This window comes from Drosophila subobscura, chromosome U (assembly GCF_008121235.1).
Source record: "Drosophila subobscura isolate 14011-0131.10 chromosome U, UCBerk_Dsub_1.0, whole genome shotgun sequence".
Taxonomy (NCBI): Eukaryota; Metazoa; Arthropoda; class Insecta; order Diptera; family Drosophilidae; genus Drosophila; species Drosophila subobscura.
Window position 1 is genome coordinate 5,562,445 of NC_048534.1, and position 18,918 is coordinate 5,581,362.

At 40.2% G+C, this 18,918-nt stretch overlaps 3 protein-coding genes across 3 annotated transcripts; 2 read left to right on the plus strand and 1 right to left on the minus strand.

Annotated features, from left to right (window-relative positions):
- The first annotated feature begins 909 nt into the window (after positions 1–909).
- LOC117901333 (diuretic hormone class 2) lies at positions 910–16,807 on the plus strand. The gene is made up of 4 exons (XM_034812041.1): positions 910–1,127; positions 15,017–15,125; positions 15,892–16,023; positions 16,095–16,807. The coding sequence occupies exons 2-4, from the start codon at positions 15,031–15,033 to the stop codon at positions 16,228–16,230; spliced, it is 363 nt and encodes a 120-aa protein (XP_034667932.1). The 5' UTR covers positions 910–1,127; positions 15,017–15,030; the 3' UTR covers positions 16,231–16,807.
- Positions 12,706–13,924, plus strand: LOC117901332 (lysosomal aspartic protease). Its single transcript, XM_034812040.1, has one exon. The coding sequence runs from the start codon at positions 12,763–12,765 to the stop codon at positions 13,882–13,884; it is 1,122 nt and encodes a 373-aa protein (XP_034667931.1). The 5' UTR covers positions 12,706–12,762; the 3' UTR covers positions 13,885–13,924.
- Positions 16,808–18,106: 1,299 nt separating the features above from the next.
- LOC117902628 lies at positions 18,107–18,782 on the minus strand. Its single transcript, XM_034814148.1, has 2 exons — positions 18,544–18,782; positions 18,107–18,482 (listed from the first exon to the last, which is right to left on the minus strand). Exons 1-2 carry the CDS (start codon positions 18,700–18,702, stop codon positions 18,201–18,203), a joined length of 441 nt encoding a protein of 146 aa, XP_034670039.1. The 5' UTR covers positions 18,703–18,782; the 3' UTR covers positions 18,107–18,200.
- Between the last annotated feature and the right edge of the window lie 136 nt (positions 18,783–18,918).

The window sequence follows — 18,918 nt, forward strand, 5'->3', positions numbered from 1 at the left end:
TTTCATTGGAGTTTAATTTGGTAAGTTATGTTGTAATTTTTTATTTAAACTTGGAAAAAAAAAAAAAAAGTATGTGGGTATCTCTGGCGGAAGCCTTAGACCTTTATTTATCAGTACATACGGAGTTACCCACGCTAAAATATGCAGACGCACAGACTATTCAATTAAACCCAAAAATAATGGGCATAACCTTTTGTTATCCATGATTTTTATCAGTGATTTTCTGATTTCATCATCATCATACATCATGATGATTACGCATTGATATGATTCTCATTTGTGGATAGTAATATTTTATATAATAATCTCTAATGCTTAGTCATGGAATGGAGAAGTCCATGACTGTAGCATAATACCAATTAGATAATTTCGATAATGCCCCAAAAGAATTAATAAGCATTGAAATGCATTCAGTTGGGGGATTTATATTGGATTTGCCGACTGACAGCTGCCAGGGGAAACTAATTGAAAATAATCTGAGGCTGATTAGTGCCCGATACTGATAGCATGATCGATGGATAGCAAGTCGATAATTGTGCGTAATTGATGATTAATAAACAGATAGGATAGATGCATGGAAGGGAAAAGCAAAATCGCCTCAGAATTATGACCACAAATTGCCACGTGTTGCGTATACGTATTATATTCGCACTCTGTATTTTCGCGTCTCCTCCAATGATTGCGCACAATCCCCAAACCCAGAACTCATAAATATTCCTACGAGTATTTTGCGGGGGCTGTGGGAGCTCTTCGGGGCTCTGTACTTCGGTACTCTCGGTCCAATCGGCTCTCCCCACCTGAAACCGTTGAAATCTTTCGTATCCTCGGCTGGCCATCGGCTTGCCTTTCGCCTCGTATAAATCGCGCGCTTCTTGGGCTGCCGATTTCACTCACGTTTCACACTCAAAGCAGTGCAGTCACCCAGCAGCCGATGCAAAAGCTAATGGTTAATGTTAACCCTATTACAATTTTGCTAAATTCTAAAAGTGTTTTGCTCAGTTTTTGAACTTAGTTTCCGTGCATTTTCCAGTGAAGTTTTCATAACAAATAAAACATATTAACAAACTTACATTTGTGTGCCAAGCAAATTGAAAACCCGTTTTTATCTGTGCATTTGCATTAAAGAGGTGAGTTTTATTCATTATTTATGATTTATGAAGGGAAATCTTTTTTATCTCAAAAAAAGTTGTTTATAAAATAAATATTTAATACGTCCTTTTAAATCAAAGAATTTTTGTGTTTTTTATTTTATCATAATTTGAAAGATATTTATATTGAGCTAATTATCAACTAATTAGGCAGTCGGGAATTTATTTGTTTGATATTTTTGCAAAGAAAATTGTTTAACTAAATGTGAAAACGTTTGGATATAATATTAGCCGTCGGAAAACTTATTTCTTGGGAAAGAATTGATTAGTAGCTTGAATTTGTTGTAATCTGTTCTAATTTCTTTAAAAGTTTTAATATTATTAAATACTTAAGTTTTTTACATTTTATTTCTTTACGGGGTTGCTTTGAATTTCGGTGAATATTGTAGGAAATTATAGTTAATTCTTTATAAATGCAATTATTTTTTCCTTAGAGTTTATTTAAATGTCCCCTCGAAATTATGATTTCCTAATCAAAAAAATGCAAAAGTTGATCCCAAAATCTTCCTTTTAGGTCCATTGTTGACCCTTTTACATATGCGCCTGTATTTACGATTGTATTTATTCCTTCTGTTTCATCTTCCACTTAATTATGTATGTTTTTATGGCTCAAATATTTCATATGTATGTTTATATTTCTGCAGAGACGGTCCGTCTCTGGCCTTTTGGAAATTGCTTCTTAGCCCCGGCCTAAGCCATAAAGTCAACATGCAACCCCCAGTCCGCCATTGTGTCCAAGATGTCCCTTCTCGTTGATGTGTGTTGAGCCCGGGACATTTGTTGCTTCGCCTTCGTCCTTGCGCTTTCTGCCTAGGCAACCTTTTATTTCTTCTTGTATCTGGTAAAATCTTTATTTTATGTTGCAAAATTGAAGTCGACCCTGCGTTGGTATTATTACCAAGTAAGTCCTTTGGATTATCGCAATCATTTAAAGCTTTAAAGCTGCGGGCCACTCATATTGGATCGTCTTGATAGTTTTTGGGGTTTTATGGGAGGCCGTAGTTGCGTTGAGAGTTTTCCTACATCATTGCCTGAAACTTTGGCATTAGCTTCTTAAAGTTTTTGACTTAAATATGTAGAGGGAAGTTCTTGGCTTTAACATGTAGGCGATGTTCTTGTCTTAAATATGTAGGGGAAGTTCTTGGCTTAATATCAGGGCAAAGTTCTTGGCTGAAATATACGTGGGAAGTTATTTTCTTTAATATTTTCCCAAACTTCTTGGCTTAAGCATTTCAAGCAATGGAAATTAATTTCGCCCGCATCCAAAGATCAACCTCATTTGCCCTGGAATTGCTCATCTGTTCAGTGATTCGAATCAAATGACTGAGCTCTGTACTCGCATCCCACTAAACTTTACTTTAAATTCAATTGAATTCCGCGTTTCGCAAATCAATTATGTTTCTGGCTATAGCCACAAATTTCCATTTATGTATTAACAAATAATCAATTAGTTTTCTTTAATTGAAGAAAAAATGCCATAAAAATGAGCATGTAGAGCAAATTAAAATTATAGAAAATCCAGAAACAAAATAATTGCAAAGTGATAACGATTAAACATTTATTTAATTCTGACGCAGCGCGAAAGCCGCTTAGCTGACGAGTAAGAGAGGAAAAGTGATTTGTTTTTGCACTGTGAAACAGGAGATGAAATCCTTTTAATCCGCTTCTTTTGCACACTTTTTTGTATACAGCGATAAATGGAGTTTTTTACTGGATTGCGGTTAAAAAGAACTGATTAAATGTGTTTTCTCTCTGTGAAATATGCAATGGAATAATCGCAATTTTCTCTGGGTGTTTTGTTACATGATTTCCGCGTCTTTATAGCTTCCATAATATTTTTCAATTAGACATAAGCCTCCAAATCTATTTTTAAAATAAATACAGCATTTAATTCTACCAAAATATTCTTCATAAATCTCACCAAAGCCAAGAGGATATCCTTGAAGCAACAAATACTATTTTTGCAATTACATTTTCAATCAATAAATTACACATTCCATCCCACTGTTTTGCCCACACAATTTCCTACACACTTTTGGTCATTTTATATTACATACCACATTTCTTTGGGGCAAACTGTCGGAGCAGGCAGAACCGACAACGAGAACACCGAGCTTGTGGCTCAGGTGCACCAAAATGTGAACTGACAGGCGTTGAAAACTACTTAATTTAAGAGTCCCCCCTGGGGTTATTTATTTAAATGCTTTGAACTGCGACAGTTTTGTTTTTAGGGGGAGGGATTGTTGTTTTCTTTAAATTTGGCAGCAGGAAAAGACGTAAGAAGGCAGTTGATTTGGATGCCAGTTGTACTTCCTTTCACATGCTTTTTTTTTGAATGGGGGTTCCCTGTTTTCCCAGCACCTAAATGCTCTCTTTTGGAATGGTCTTTCTTGGTTTTCCCTGGGTCTTAGTGATATGATGTGGAAACTTTTTCAGGCTCAATTAATTCAAGTGGGAAGCTTGAAGGTTAACCTGAACCTATACTCCGACATCAATTAAAAAACACTTATACGAAAGTCTTCAAAAAGGCAGAAAAAACCCGCACAATTCGATACTTTTTCTGTGGCTAAAACGTAGTAAATTTCGCCACTTGATTGTGGCTAAAACGCAGAAAAATTTCTCCACCTTAGCGTGGATAATCCCCAGAAAAAAAGGGTTAAAACCGTACACCTAAAATGGTCTAGAAAACTTTCGAATAAAATTGCTCCTAACAAGCGATCCCCCGGTTGTCCGCTCGTCTAATTAAATTTGCATATTTTTATTAATTAAATTGTTTTTGCCAGTGTTGTGTTCCAGAAGCTGGCTGAGAACTTTGGCCGCTGCGCAACCAACACACACACATACGAGTATGCATGCTAATCATCGTAGCAGAGCTGGGGGAATCCCCGGCTAAAAATTACCATGCTCTCGGCGGAAGTTGAGCAAACACCCGAACCGGAGCACAATTCTTTATTCTGATGCCCGCCACGCTTTCGCCTTCAATGGGTCCTCCGCGGTCGTCTCTGCAAAGGGGAGTTCATTAAATTATAAAATACTCCACAGATAGACAGCATTTCGAGGCTTATTTCCTCATTTATTGCATTCTTATGGGACAAAGCACAGCATTCGACTGAGATAATAATTTTTTCAGTTTTTATGGTGTAAATGTAATTGGAGGCACGATTCTTCAGTCAGTTATGTTTATGCCTTCAATTAGGCTTCCGAATTGGAAACTGCATAAAAAGTTACACACGAGTTTCGGGTTAAATTGAGTGGAGTTTTAGAGTGGGCAAATCATTAAAACTTTCACCTAAAAATTAACATAATTTTCATACTCTACTTTTGTGGCCAACAACCAACAAGGATACAGCTTATACGAGAAGACTCTTTTGGGTAATCAGAGCTAAGAGGTATTAAAAGGGTATTATGTTGCGGTTTTTGATTAACTTTAAGCTGAATTTGAATTGCAATTTGCAATTAATTTTGGTGTTGGTTTTTGGGGTTTTATTTCGTTTAAGCAACAACATTTTTTGGGTTCTTCTGCCAGAATTCAGCTGTAATAATATCAATCTTTTTAGTGTTTTTTTTTAATTCTACATTGCACATATTCCTATTCCTCCCAGGGTAATATTTCTTTGCATTTGATTTACATTTTTCATGCGCGCCTGCAGTAGAGATATAAATTTGCTTGCTGGTAAATGTTAACCTCTTGGCATACATTTTCACTCTCCATTTGCATTACCCTCTCCACACACAGCGTGGTGGCAGCCACCTTTGATGGTATTTTATGCTTAACGTAACGTAACCCAGCCAAATATTTATTCACATTTAAAAAGTATTTTATGTTGCATTTTCCTATAAGCATTTTCTGATGCTGAAGCTGATGCTGCCACGCAAGGGGAAATGCCGTGCCATTCCTTATTCTGTGATAAGACATGCATCCATCCGTCTCATCCACGCCGCATATTTCCCCACCACACACGGACTCCTCGGATATGCTCTGATGGTATGGCTTTTATGTGTGTGTTTGTGTGCCCGGTCCTCCTCCTCCTTCCCGAATGTTTGCTTAAACTCTCCATTGACTCTCTCCCTCTTTGCCCACGGATTGTGCTCCTTGGGTCTGCCTCGCTGCTCCTGAATTGTTTGTATGACAAAGTTTGCTTTTTTGTAATAAATTCGCTTTACAAAATATTTGAACATTTATGGCCGGCTTTTAAATTAAATACTCTTCACGCTCCTCAGCTGGAAACGAAAAAATAAATGTGGGTCGTGTCCTTTATTTGGGGGCTTAAAATGTTCATTTCGAAATTGAAGGAAATATTAAAATGGAAACAATATAATATTTGAGCAATGATATTTTTCCATTCTGTGATCTCTGACTGAACTTCCACTCAGGAAGAGTCTTCCACTGTTGCCATCCATAAGCCATAAACCATAAGTAGTATAGTCCTTGGGGGCCTGCTCTTGTGTACTTTTCCAGCTCACTGAGCCAGTCGAGTGTTTCCAAAAGAACAATTCATATTCTTTGCCAGGATATAAACCATTTGAACAGCAATTTCAAAGATCTTCAAGTGGCAAAAACTTTATTTAAACCAAAGCAAAAGGCAATTAAAGGCAGGATAACTATTTCAATAGCGCAAACGAGCTCAAAGCTTTGTGATATGGAGGAGCAGCATTTACATTTTGCAAACAGAAACAGAAATTCAATGCAAACAGGAAGGAGCGGAGGTGGGAGGCGGCGACAACTTTGTGGCAACAATGCTCACATAAAACATAAGCAAAACCAGCAAACGTCATTCCAACTGGCAGTTTATCAGGCAACAAATAGAGGACTCAACTGTTGGAGAGCTGGTCCCTGTGGCCGGAGGGAAGGGCGGGGACCTGAGCTTAGAGACCTGACAACGCAATCAAGCGAAAGTGAAAGAGCAACCCAACAGCAGCCCAGCAGCACCACAGTCACTTTATTGACATCGATACGTACACATGTACACATGTACATATGTATGCATATGTATGTATGTATGTATGTATATGCTGACACTTGGTGCACATGATGACGGGGGATTGGGATTTGCAATTTGTGTGTGTGTGTGGGATGGCTTATAAAAATTCCTTCAACAAAGTATTTAGCAAAACTTTTGCCACAAGTTTCTTTTTGTTCTTTTTTCCAAGATTTTCTCTCCTTTTATTTTTGAAAAAAATATGCAAAACGAACATTTTTTTCAAAAATAAGCAAATGCATATACAATTTTCTCACTCCATTTGGGTTTTCCCCAAAGCATAGTTGGCGGTCTTTTCTCTTTGTTTCATTTGAATATTTTACGACTTTTTGTGACGCACTTTGCCACTGTGTGTTACGTGGCAAGTTCACTGGAAAGTTTACAAAAGTGTAAAAGTATTTCGCAAGTTCTTATTCTTTGCTTAGTTCATCGTTTTGCTATGGATTCTATTCGTTACACGAGCCACACATATTGCAATTGTAAATCCTTACATGCATGTTTAGCTCTTAAAAGTAGCCAATATTTTTTATTCAGTGGCGTTGCCCTTGGAAGTAGGCAGCACTATTATTGGTCTCAATCCTACCCAACAAGGAAACAGGAAATTAATAATTAATAAACTAGAAAAATATTTTAAAAATATTTCTCACTTATAAAATCCAACAGTTGTTACAAAACTAAAAAGATTTTGAAACACCAAAAATATACCAGAGAACCACTTAAATTCCAAAGAAATGTAAAATTAGTTTGCTCCATAAATATACAAAGTTGTGTGTACGCTCCCAGCCGTGTATCCCTAAAATATTTTACATTTGAGTCTCCCAAAACGGTACTGAATATGTCTGAGTATATATAATTTATTTAAAATATTTGCTATACCAAACTTCGAGACCTTTTTTTTTAACGAAAACTCATCAAAGAATCACATAAAAGTCACAAGTGTAGGCAAACAAAAAGCCAAAAATCAAAAGAAACTGAAACGAACACAACAATGCCAAATCACCTGAGGCTAATTCACAAATTCCCTAGATTTGAATACAAAATGCAGAGAGAGAGGAGAGAAAGAAAAAAACATTTGGCCTAACACCAAATTCCCTTTTGGTCTAAACCTGTTGCCGGAACAATTTGTGGCTGGTTCTGTTCACCATAACCCCAAACTGCCCCACAGAAACTTCAACGCAAACCCCTCCGCTCGAGTAGACTGCAATTATTTTAATCTGTTGCCGACATTTTTGGCATAATTTTTCATCAATTTTAAAGATTCAGGCAACGAAGAAGATCGGTGGGACACGATGTAACAACAAAAATAAAGGAATTCCTTGGGCCGCAATGAATTTTTAAGTTAATGTAAAGAGTGCCCTGGTAGTGCTTCTGCCACATCCACAGCCTCTGCCATTGCCTCTGCCACAGCCTCATCCTTATCCTTATTCGAGTCCTGAGAAATGGGCCGGGCGGAGCACAGCTCGCTCGCGTGGCAATTCCCTGGAGAATGTGAGTGTGCCTCTTGTGGCGGGGCAAAGCTTTTAGCCTCCGAAAGTTAAATGTTCCGCCTCGCCTCACCTGTCTTCAGCTCACCTTTTCCACCTCATTGTCTTTACATGTGCCACCTTTGCCACATGCCACACCCCAAATCGTCCAACTGCCGTCTCTGCCTTCTCCGGTTGGGTCAACAATTTTTTCATTGTTTTTGGCATTCAAGAAACGCTCGGGTTATCCACAACATGAACAGCAGCGACGAGAACGACAACGTTGGTTTCTCTGTCGTGCCTCATAAAGAGTATAAAGAAAAGTTCGTGGGCAAGTTTTTCTCCCAGGAGGAAGTGCTCAAACTTTTCTCTAAGGCATTTTTTTTGGTTCAGTTTTTAATGGTACATAATCATTAGTTTAATTAGCTAATGTCATGTGACGTGACCTTTTAGTAGTAGTTATCAAACGCTGTTAATAATTGAAATTTGTGGTAAATGTTTAACTGATTTTTGAGATGCTTTTAAATGATTTCATTAGAGAATTCGGTCGGTAGCCTTGCTTAACTTTGGCTTGAATATTGCTGGTTGTTCTTAATTTGTAATTATTATTTTAATCATAACCTTGGCTTATCTTATCTGTCATTAACCTGACACAATCCTTAGTATTTTGTAGAACTAACTTATTCCTAAATTTCTAAATTTTCTAACCGCATTTAGGTACAATATCTTACTGGCATTATCTTCAGTTGCCTTGCCAAATTGTTTTCCAAATAGATTCTCAAAAAAAATAACAACATATTCGTGACGTTTTCAAAGATTATAAATATTAATAGAATATATCAAATCATCTCAAACAACAAGTGCCTAGGCACCCATCACGCGTTATTATAACTTAATTTCCAAGTTAATTCATATCTTATCTGGTGGAAAGATTACCTTTGATTGCCTTTGATTGATGGACATAAATTGTTTGCCTTTCAGAGATAGTATTTTATTTGGTTCTTCAACTTGTCAAATTGCTGGGCTGTGATGTGCTGTTGATTTCTCTTTGATTTATAGTGGCTTTTCTAAGCGATTACCTCTGAATGAGTGGACCCTTACCTTACCTTAACTTCGGGACAATCTTTCCTTGGAATTTAGATGAAACCAAACACTTGCGTGGGATTTTTTCAGGGATTGTTTTGGTCAGTTCGGTTTGGTCTCTGCGGTACACTCAGTGGCTTAGTCAACTAATCAGTTAAGATGCCACAGATACCGAAGCAGATACAAATGCAAACACACAGCCCGAAAATCACGGGTGGCAAATCAAGGCAAATGTCGTCTGCTGCCAAGACAAATCCAAATCAATCTTCTGTGTCTCTTCTGGGTTGTTTGCTTAATTTGACAAACGGAATACATAGATATAATTTGATGAATATCTAAAATGGCAGCCTAGAACACTGTGAACAGCGTGTTCACAAGCACACAACCACGACTTTGTCACTAATTCAATAAGCAGCCAATTACAACGCGGCAGGAGGAATTTTCCTTTTGCTGTACGACTTCCTGATGTGACAGGCATCCCCCTCCCAGCCCATCCCCTACCATCTCATCCCCCTCTCCATTCATTCAACGTACACGCAATTTTCATTTGGGTATATGAAAATTTGATGTACTGGTTCCATAATTTTCCATAATTATTTTGTTGCTCTTTTCCTTGACAGAGTTAAGAGGAATATCTTTAAGAATTTATTTGCTTTAAGTGGTCCTTAAACACTGAGAGAAAAGGGGATTAGATTAAATAGAAATGTTGTGAATGTTTATCCATTCTAAAGCCCAACCTATGTACCTTCCGCAGTGAGCTTCCTTCTACAGGGTAACAAAATGAAAGCACGTGCCGCATATATATTTATTTGTAATTGTTTTGCTCAAGGAAGAGGGCAAAAGATTCTTTCCAACGTGTAGCCGTGGCATTGGGATTGAATGACCCAAATTCAATTTCAACTATGACCCACTCGTGTGACCCCCCGCCCAACACAGGACGTAGTTTCCGCCACTCCCAAGTCCTACCCCTCCCACGGCGGCAATCATAAGTACGTTTTCAGTTACCAACGCAGCGGGCCACCACCGGGCGTCCACAGCCGACAAAAGCCAAGGGGCACGGCGAGGGCCAGAAGGAGGTGTCTTGTTGTTGGACACCATAATCAACGCAATGCAATTTCAATGTCTGACTCTCGTGTTTCTCTTTAGTCCTGGCTGCAGCCTCCAGTACAGTGTTCTTAAAGTTCCAGTCTTCATGCTACCCCTGACCATGTCTGTTTCTCTGTACGAATGCCAAAGCTTTTGGTCAAGGTGGGATTTTTCTCTCTCTGTGTGTGAGCGTGTGTTTGTGGTGCCCAGAGGTATGCGTATAGCCAGGGATCTCATTAGACAAATGTATTTGCTGACTAAGCAGCAGTTGATTTGGGTTTACCATGGCCAAAAAAAGATTACCAACACCCTGGTTAAACGCTTTGCCATTTCCAGTTGATGCGATTTGAATATGCCCCCAAGGTTGCTGATGAATTTCGAATTGATGGAGCGGGAGATGGAGTTCAAGGAGATACTTAATGCCCGATTAGACTGTAATGCTTTGATTTTTGGAACATCTGGTTGAAGTTGGGTTGAGTTTTAATGAGATTGGTTGGCTGGAAGGAGTTCCGAAAAGTTGTGCCATTGGAGGTGTCTGGACTAGACAGCAGAAGTGCGGTTATTGAATAGGATGTGGAAATGTGAAAAGAAAGACAGGAAAGACTTGGTTTTAAACTATTTTAGAGACCTCTTCAAATTCTTATTCTACAAACTTTCGCTTTAATCTTTCTCTTTCATTCATTTAAAACCCATTTTCTTTTGCCATTTATTTAATAACTATTTTAGTTGGGTTCCTCGACCGTCTTGAAAGGTCACTGATAGAGTGTTCTGCTGCTGCTGCAGTGTCACCGAAGGTCACTGATAGAGCAACCTCATGCCATGACTCTCCTCTGCCTGCCTGCTAAATGCCCATTTCATACTTGAAGCGATATATTACTCGATTAAATGACGCTGACACTTGGCTGACTTCCACGCGGAGTGCATAAAATGCGAGTCAGTGCACGAGGAAAGCTGCGGGAAATGCAATCAGCGGAAGGAAACCCGATGGCCGGATGAACAGGCAGACAACTAATTCCGATTGTCAGTCAAGTGTGAAGCTGTCAGGGGCATGAGAATATGTTTGTTGCTCACTGACCGAAACAAACATTTGTTCACATTATTCAAAATATATTCAGGCTTTCAAATATTTATTCAAATATTTATTTGGTTAATTTTTATTTGCCCTATGCCTTTGGGGGCCATGCGGACAGGGAAAACAAATAAAACAATATAAATCGAAATTTATACGAGTGTGTGGGTGTATGTGTGCACTCACACTCGGATGATTCTTTGTTCGATTAGTTGGATGACCCATCCGGCACCCCTCGGGGGCTTTGTATTTACGAACTAGTTGGAGCAACTAGTAGCAATGCACACCACTCCTCTCCCCTCCTCTCCACACTGGAGGCCATAAATCAAAAATGATTGATAATCGGTTTTGCAGCGAGTGTCTGTCGGAGAGCAGCAGATGGGCCAGGACATTGGACCCGACACGACCCGCATGGCATTTGTCGCCTGAAGGCACCAGCCTAATAATTGCCACACCAAATGTCACCGCAGAAACAGTAATCATACGCACTGTGTGCCTGAAATTGCCCAACGTTGCGTAAAATCCGTTGATTACTTTATTTGTCCCCCCAAAAAAGTGTGCAGTGCACTCAACCGATTCGGATTCCTTCATTCCTCGGACCTTGTGGTGGCGACACACTGGCAGTGCGGTCAGCACTCACCGATAAGCGAATGGCCAGAACCCATTGAAAATAACCTGTGGCTTAAACCACATCCCAGCAAGCCGCAAAAAGAAAACCCCCACTCACAGAGAGCTCACCATTTCTGCACATTTTCTTTGGTCAATCAGCACACATTGATCGCCATTGTCCTTTCTCGGTTGGGTTCTCGTTTCTGCCAATTGAAGTAACATTTTATTTGATTTTAAATCGGATTTCAATAACGACTTAGGGACTTTAAATGTGGGAAGCTGCACTTGCTTTTATCTGCCCAACCAAATATACTTTTATGGGTGAGTGGATTCGTAGATGGCGAAAGTGAAACGCTTGGATTGGAATGGAATCACTAGCGTACAGCAAGTGCAGAAGGAACGTGGCCAAAAGCAATTAGTCAGCCTCATTTCTATTAAATCAACCAATTGGAATGATGCTTTTGTCCTTAGGCGATTTCTTCTACAAGTTGAATGACAAAAATGTGTTGAAAAAAGTATTTGTAATTGGAAATTGATCTAGTTTTGGGTAGTCCTTGAAATGATTTAGCTCTTTGGTTAATTTGTTTATGTTTTTTTAATTCTTATTGTCTACAAAATTGTGGAAAATAGAACTGAATGGCTCTTGATCTACTTACTCTGTATGTGAATGGTTTTGGGTAACGGAAGAGGACTTGGAACCATTTAAAAGTACCAAAGAGAAATGCTTAAGATGTTAAAAAAGCTACTGCCACTCTTTTGAGACATTTAATTGTAAAAGGTGCGTCTCACATTGCCGCGAATTCCCTCTTTCCATGAAACATTTTTGCAGCGCCTAAATCTCATTCTGCTCGATTGGTTATTTGTGGGACTGCAATCGGCCTGAATGAAGTACCTTCTGACAGCTCTGTGCAGTAAACAAAATTGTATCGCTAGTAAGACCCTTAAAAGTGTATGTCATGCTGAACCTCACGCGACCACAGCAGAATATTTAATTATCACAAATATTTACTTGCTCTTTAAATTAGCTTTCAAATCTAAACAAAGTCCAATCATTTAGGGATTTCTATCTTACGAATGAATTGCACTATCTAAAAGATAGTCGAAACGCCTGATATGCGCCGGCCGCTAAATAGGATTACAATTATCTTCCATAGAGATATTTTTTTAAACCTCAAATGTCTGGTATTGGAGGTACCCCAATCTAATCTTTGTGGCAATTTGTGCCTTTGATTGATGGCCAAATGGCTATAAATTGGATGTGGGCTCGTTCACTGGCAGTTAGTCGAACTTCAGTAGACTACAAAGAAAGATAAACCGAAAGAAAGATGATGATCAAGTCCTTTGTGGTGATTGCCTTGCTGGTGGCAGTGGCCAGTGCCGAGCTGCACCGCGTGCCCGTCCTCAAGGAGCAGAACTTTGTGAAGACGCGCCAGAATGTGCTCGCTGAGAAGGCGTACCTGGCCACCAAGTACCAGCTGCCCCAGGCCCGTGATCTCAACGAGGAGACCCTGGCCAACTCAATGAACATGGCCTACTATGGTGCCATCAGCATTGGCACTCCAGCCCAGAGCTTCAAGGTGCTGTTCGATTCGGGCTCCTCGAATCTGTGGGTGCCATCGAACACCTGCCAGAGTGACGCTTGCCTGACCCACAACCAGTACGACTCGAGTGCCAGCAGCAGCTATGTGGCCAACGGCGAGTCCTTCTCCATTCAGTACGGCACTGGCAGCCTCACCGGCTACCTGTCCGAGGACACCGTCGATGTCAATGGACTGACAGTCACCAGCCAGACCTTTGCTGAGTCCACCAATGAGCCTGGAACCAACTTCAACAATGCCAACTTTGACGGCATCCTGGGCATGGCCTACGAGGCTCTCGCCGTCGATGGTGTCGCTCCCGTCTTCTACAACATGGTCTCCGAGGGTCTCGTTGATCAGTCCGTGTTCTCCTTCTATCTGGCCCGCGCCGGCTCCGCCAGCGATGGCGGCGAGCTGATCTTTGGCGGATCCGACTCTTCCCTCTACACCGGAGCCCTCACCTATGTGCCCATCTCCGAGCAGGGCTACTGGCAGTTCACCATGGCCAGCGCCAGCTCCGATGGCAACTCCCTCTGCAGCGATTGCCAGGCCATTGCCGACACTGGCACCTCCCTCATTGTGGCGCCCTATGAGGCCTATGAGATTCTCGTTGACATCCTGAGCGTGGATGAGGATGGCTACGTGGCCTGCTCCAGCGTCAGCTCCCTGCCCGATGTGACCTTCAACATTGGCGGCACCGACTTCACCCTGACCCCCGCCTCCTACATCATCCAGTCGGACGGCAACTGCATGTCCGCCTTTGAGTACATGGGCACCGACTTCTGGATCCTGGGCGATGTCTTCATTGGCCAGTACTACACCGAGTTTGATTTGGGCAACAACCGCATTGGCTTTGCACCAGTGGCCTAAACAAATCAGCGAATCAATAAAGCGATTTTGAATATCTCAAGAGTTCTGTGATGTCTGTGAAGGTCTGACCGATGTAAGCACTACTCAAGGTGAAATTACAATCTTATCTGTCTTACATTGATTCCCAATGAAGGGCTTTAGTGGTTTAAAATATGGAAAATAATGTACATGATAGGCTGGTGCTTCTAGCTACTTAAGACTAGACATAGAACGCTCCCACTCGAACTTGGCCATGAGAAATGCTTAACCCCTGAGTAAAGGAAATGATCGAAAGCGTAGTTCAAGACCATGACAAATGTTTACCCTCTGCATAAAGAAAATGTATCCAAATGAGTTGTGATACTTCGATGAGAGGTGTAAGCGTCAAGCATCTCATTTGTCCAGCCTGTTGCGTGGGCAATGATGCGTGTCCGGGGACTTGTGTCTCTCGAGCTGTCAGCAGCTGTCAAAGAGAAGTCAGGGCCCCAGCCCCAGTCCCAGTCCCACCAATGATGATGTCAAACTTTTGCAACACAGTACACAAAACACTGGCAAAGGCAACGACAACGGCATTTAGGAGCAGCAAAACAGGAAGGCACTGGAAGGGAGTGACAGGAAATGCAGGAAGTGCAGTGGAGCAATGCAAAAAAAAGCAACAGCGCAGGAGAGACAACAAACAGTTCATTTCGCTGCTGTTAGCAAGTAGCCAACGCAAATGAATTGCTGAGTTACAGTGGGTGAGGGAGGGAGCTACCCTTTACTGGGGGTAGAGCAAATGCTGCGCCCTTCTCGGGTAGAGAGCGCCCATGCTGTAGGGCAGGGAGTAGTTCTCGCAGGATTGGTTTGTGAATGGGAATGGTAACGGTGGTTGACTCGGCTGTCGACTGGGTGTGGGATTGTCGCCTGCTTCGTTGAGCAGTTAATGAATCACTTAATGGAAAACCTGGTCTACTGCCTCACTTCCGTTTCGTTTCGAATGGCAGAGCCAGTGACGTTGCTGGTGTCGGTGTCGAATCGATTTTTAATTGTCTCTGATTGATGTTGACCCTAGTGCCAGCACTAATCCTAAGTCGCTTAGCTTTAAATATATGTATATTTAGTATTTAGTTTGTGGTATCTGTAACCCATATCTGTTGTTGTTTCTTTTTTATAGACCTGGCCACCACAATGATGACAAACAGATTCGCTTGCTTTGCTGTGGCCCTTCTGGTCGTGTGTCTGTTGGCCATCTCGAGCACCGAGGCAGCACCAATGCCCAGGTAGTTGTAGATTATCCCTCACACATTGCATTACATTACACACACACACACACACACACACTCATAAGTTAATTAAATTCTGGCAAAGCACCTCCAAAAAATGGTGTTATAAAAATATTTGCCCCGAAAGCAATTACCCCAAAAGTTGGCTCACAGACACGACGACACTGTTTGCTGTGCATTTGGTTTTTAGAAAATGGAAATTCTGGGAAAGGACCCAGAGGAGCCCATCTACATATGAGTCTGCAGGCTTCACTTCACGCTTCACACTTTTCCCTTGTCTTGTCAGCGTCTTCTGCACATTTAAAGTCCTCACACGACGGAACAATTTTCAATTAACAAAATGTAAACGTTGACAGAACCAAAAACCAAAAAAAATACAAATCTTTGCCACAAATTGTGAGCAAACATCCTTCGAGTAGCAGGGGTAGAACACACACATCCTTCGAGTAGCAGAACGAGAGTGAAAAGATAAAGATTTTCTCAGAATTTGAAACTCAATTTCCGCTTAAGGGGCGGCCAGCAGAATTAAACTATCAAAAATTCATTGAAGGTTAATTAGTAATTTCTTGAATGGTAAAACATAATTGGGTTTCCATGCAAATGAACGGAACGGCACGAAGGTTGTCCAACCAAATGTCAAATTGAACAGAGCCAAAGTAATTAGATATCCTGCAGCTCCCCTGTTGACCCCGCGAATTATTCATACAACAGACACACAAACAAAGAAAAACTCTGTCTAATTTTCCATTTGACTGACTTTAAATAGCCAGAGCAATGGAGGCGGAGGCTATGGCGGTGCTGGCTACAACGAACTGGAGGAGGTGCCCGATGACCTACTGATGGAACTGATGACTCGCTTTGGACGCACCATCATACGCGCCCGCAACGACCTGGAAAAGTGAGCAGAGATCAGGGATTGGCTTAGGTATATAGCTTATATATCTCTCTCTTTGTATCTTCGATTTGTAGCTCGAAGCGAACTGTGGACTTTGGATTGGCTCGTGGCTATTCGGGCACACAGGAGGCGAAACATCGCATGGGTCTGGCTGCGGCTAATTTTGCCGGCGGCCCTGGACGAAGGAGGCGCTCCGAGACTGATGTCTAAATCAACAGAAAATATCTACGAGTATCCGAATTCTGTGAACATAACAAGGAGTGTTGGGAGTTATCCCAAACTTTTTTCAGCTCACAATTCTCCCAACATTCTTCAGGTCTTCTTCGATTATGGATTCGATTTGTTTTGTTTTGTTATGCATTGTACATACATAAAAGAAAATATATAAATTTATTGTGGATTATGCAGGTACTGCTGCATAATATTAATTAATAGTTACACAATATCGGAAGCTATATATACACACTATATTACACCTGAAACAACCAAATAAAAACGTTAAACTGTTGCTCCAAAAAAAATGTTGAAACAAAAATCAAAGTTTATAAGAAGTGTTTCCTCTCTCACCATAAAACTCTCTTCCTCTCTCTACCTTAGACTCAGTCTCAAGTTATTGGCTAAATATTTACGACAAAAAATACGTTAACAAATATTTATGTACTAAAAAAAAGGTAGAAAAAAAAAAGAACTCAAAAATAAGATTTGTATTCGCGCAAAAAATCTTTACTAGGTATGTCTTACATAACACACACATGACAAAAAATATGAAACGCACACAAAGACATTTGGAAAACCCCTTTGGCCCCCTTGGAAAACACCCAACGAAATGATTTTTTCATTTAGGCAAAATGTAGATCATCTAACCGAAAGAACAAAAATCGTGCTTAAATCATTTGTTTTATGGGTTTAAATCGCTGCAAGCGCCTTTTAAATGTATTGTAAATATAAAACACGCGAACAGTTATTGCGATACATATATAAACATATACAGATATATACAACAAATATATACAAAAGAAACTCTACTTGCATTACATACATGCATATATTGTATTGTATTTAAATATTGTGTGTCTATGGAAAAATGCTGCATACATAAATGAAAACGAAAAGCGTGAGTCGGGACACGATTAAATAAAGTCTTACATTTAGAGAAACTCCGAAATATATCTAAGAACTTTGATTTCGAAATGGGGGTGAAGGATAATTCCATTTATTATAATTTAAGCACTGATATTTCATTATTCTGTTCATTTTTTTTATTTAAGAAGAGTTTACTCTAAGCAACTTTTCCCTTCATCCTGTCCATTTACCTAACCGACACACTTTTACACCTGACAGCACCCAAGTGCTTCATCCATCTAATTTCAAGAGCTCATAAATTTATCCATTTGGGGAGCCACAAATGCATTACAAACACTCAACTCAACGAGTGGGAGTGTACATAGCTGCAAATGCAATTGAATCTATTTATTTACAGGGAAATTAGATGCTCTGTTGATTTATGCATGGAGTGTGGATACAGATAAGTGTACCACGAGGTGCCATAAATGCCCACAGCATGTTGTAAACGAACGTAAGCCAATAATTGCACATGGATTTGCAGAAAGGGAAAAATAAGCATTAGATACGAAATAAATAAAGCAATTAATTCAAACAGCAATAGATTGCAGCTTGGGGTACAGCTAAACAAAAACCAAATTAAAGCTAAATAGGAATTTCAAAATCAAGTTCAAATATTAAACCGATAAAGTATTGGCTAACGATCGACACAGATCGATAGCGATCGTTAAATAATATTTTTGCGCATTTTCCCCATATTCGCAGGCGGTCACATTGAACAGCTTTCGTTATCTTTTAAACAAACTAATAATACAAATAGTAGAATTTCAGTGGAATTTCCAACTGGTCACTGTTCAAAGACCTTCCTAACAAATCACTGGCCATGCATTGTTTATAAATCATTGACCTAGATCAATTATTTAATTAGTGTAGAAAATTCTGGCTGTCCTAATAGGTCTTCAGAGCTTCGTTTTATTTTATTTTTGTTTGTGATTGCTGATAATTGTTTGATCCAATAAAGATTGTGTGCCATCGTTATCATAAGCGTAGCTGAAGAGTTTCCTCTTCCTCAGTGCTTTTGATAAGCTTTAATACCTAAAACTGTACAATATAAAGATTCATTTGTCACTCGCTTCCAACTGGCAGCGAAATAATTCCCCAATAATTGATCCATCCCATTGGCGTGCATATCTACGCTCCAGTGCCAGTTCTTTGAGGCTCTGTCCAAGCATGCCGCATGCCACTTGCTGTCTATAGATGCGTCGCTTATGTCGTGCAGATGGTCGCTCTTTTCTGTTTCTGTGTGCCACATACACTTCTCCACCTTCAGTTTCAGCGTTGGCTTTTAACTCTTTTAGTTCGTCGCGCAGCCATTGGTTTTGAATTTCCAGCAGATACACCTGTAATTTATGAGGGATTTAAATGACATTTGTGGTTCCTTGAAGCGCACTTTGCACGTACATCATCCAGATCAAAGTCCATCTCACTGACAATATCGTAGGCAGCATCCAGTTCCGCTTGGAGTCGAAATAAAGTCTCCCTTAGGTGGACTAGGTCCTCCGATCTGGGCTCCACTTCACTTCGATGATTCTGAATTGCTTTCCAAGTCAACCAACACATTGTATGGCTAAAGAGAGTCTGTCTGAGGCAATTATTGATATGTTATCAATCGTTGCCATATCTTTAGGGTTGAGTTTTTGCCAATATCGATTCAAATATGTTTCTAACTATACGTTACCTTTTTGAAATTTAATAGACTTGAATGGCTAGAAGAATTAAAAATGAGTGACAAACCCAAAACCATTTTCATCTCTTTCTTCAATGCATGCTTCATTT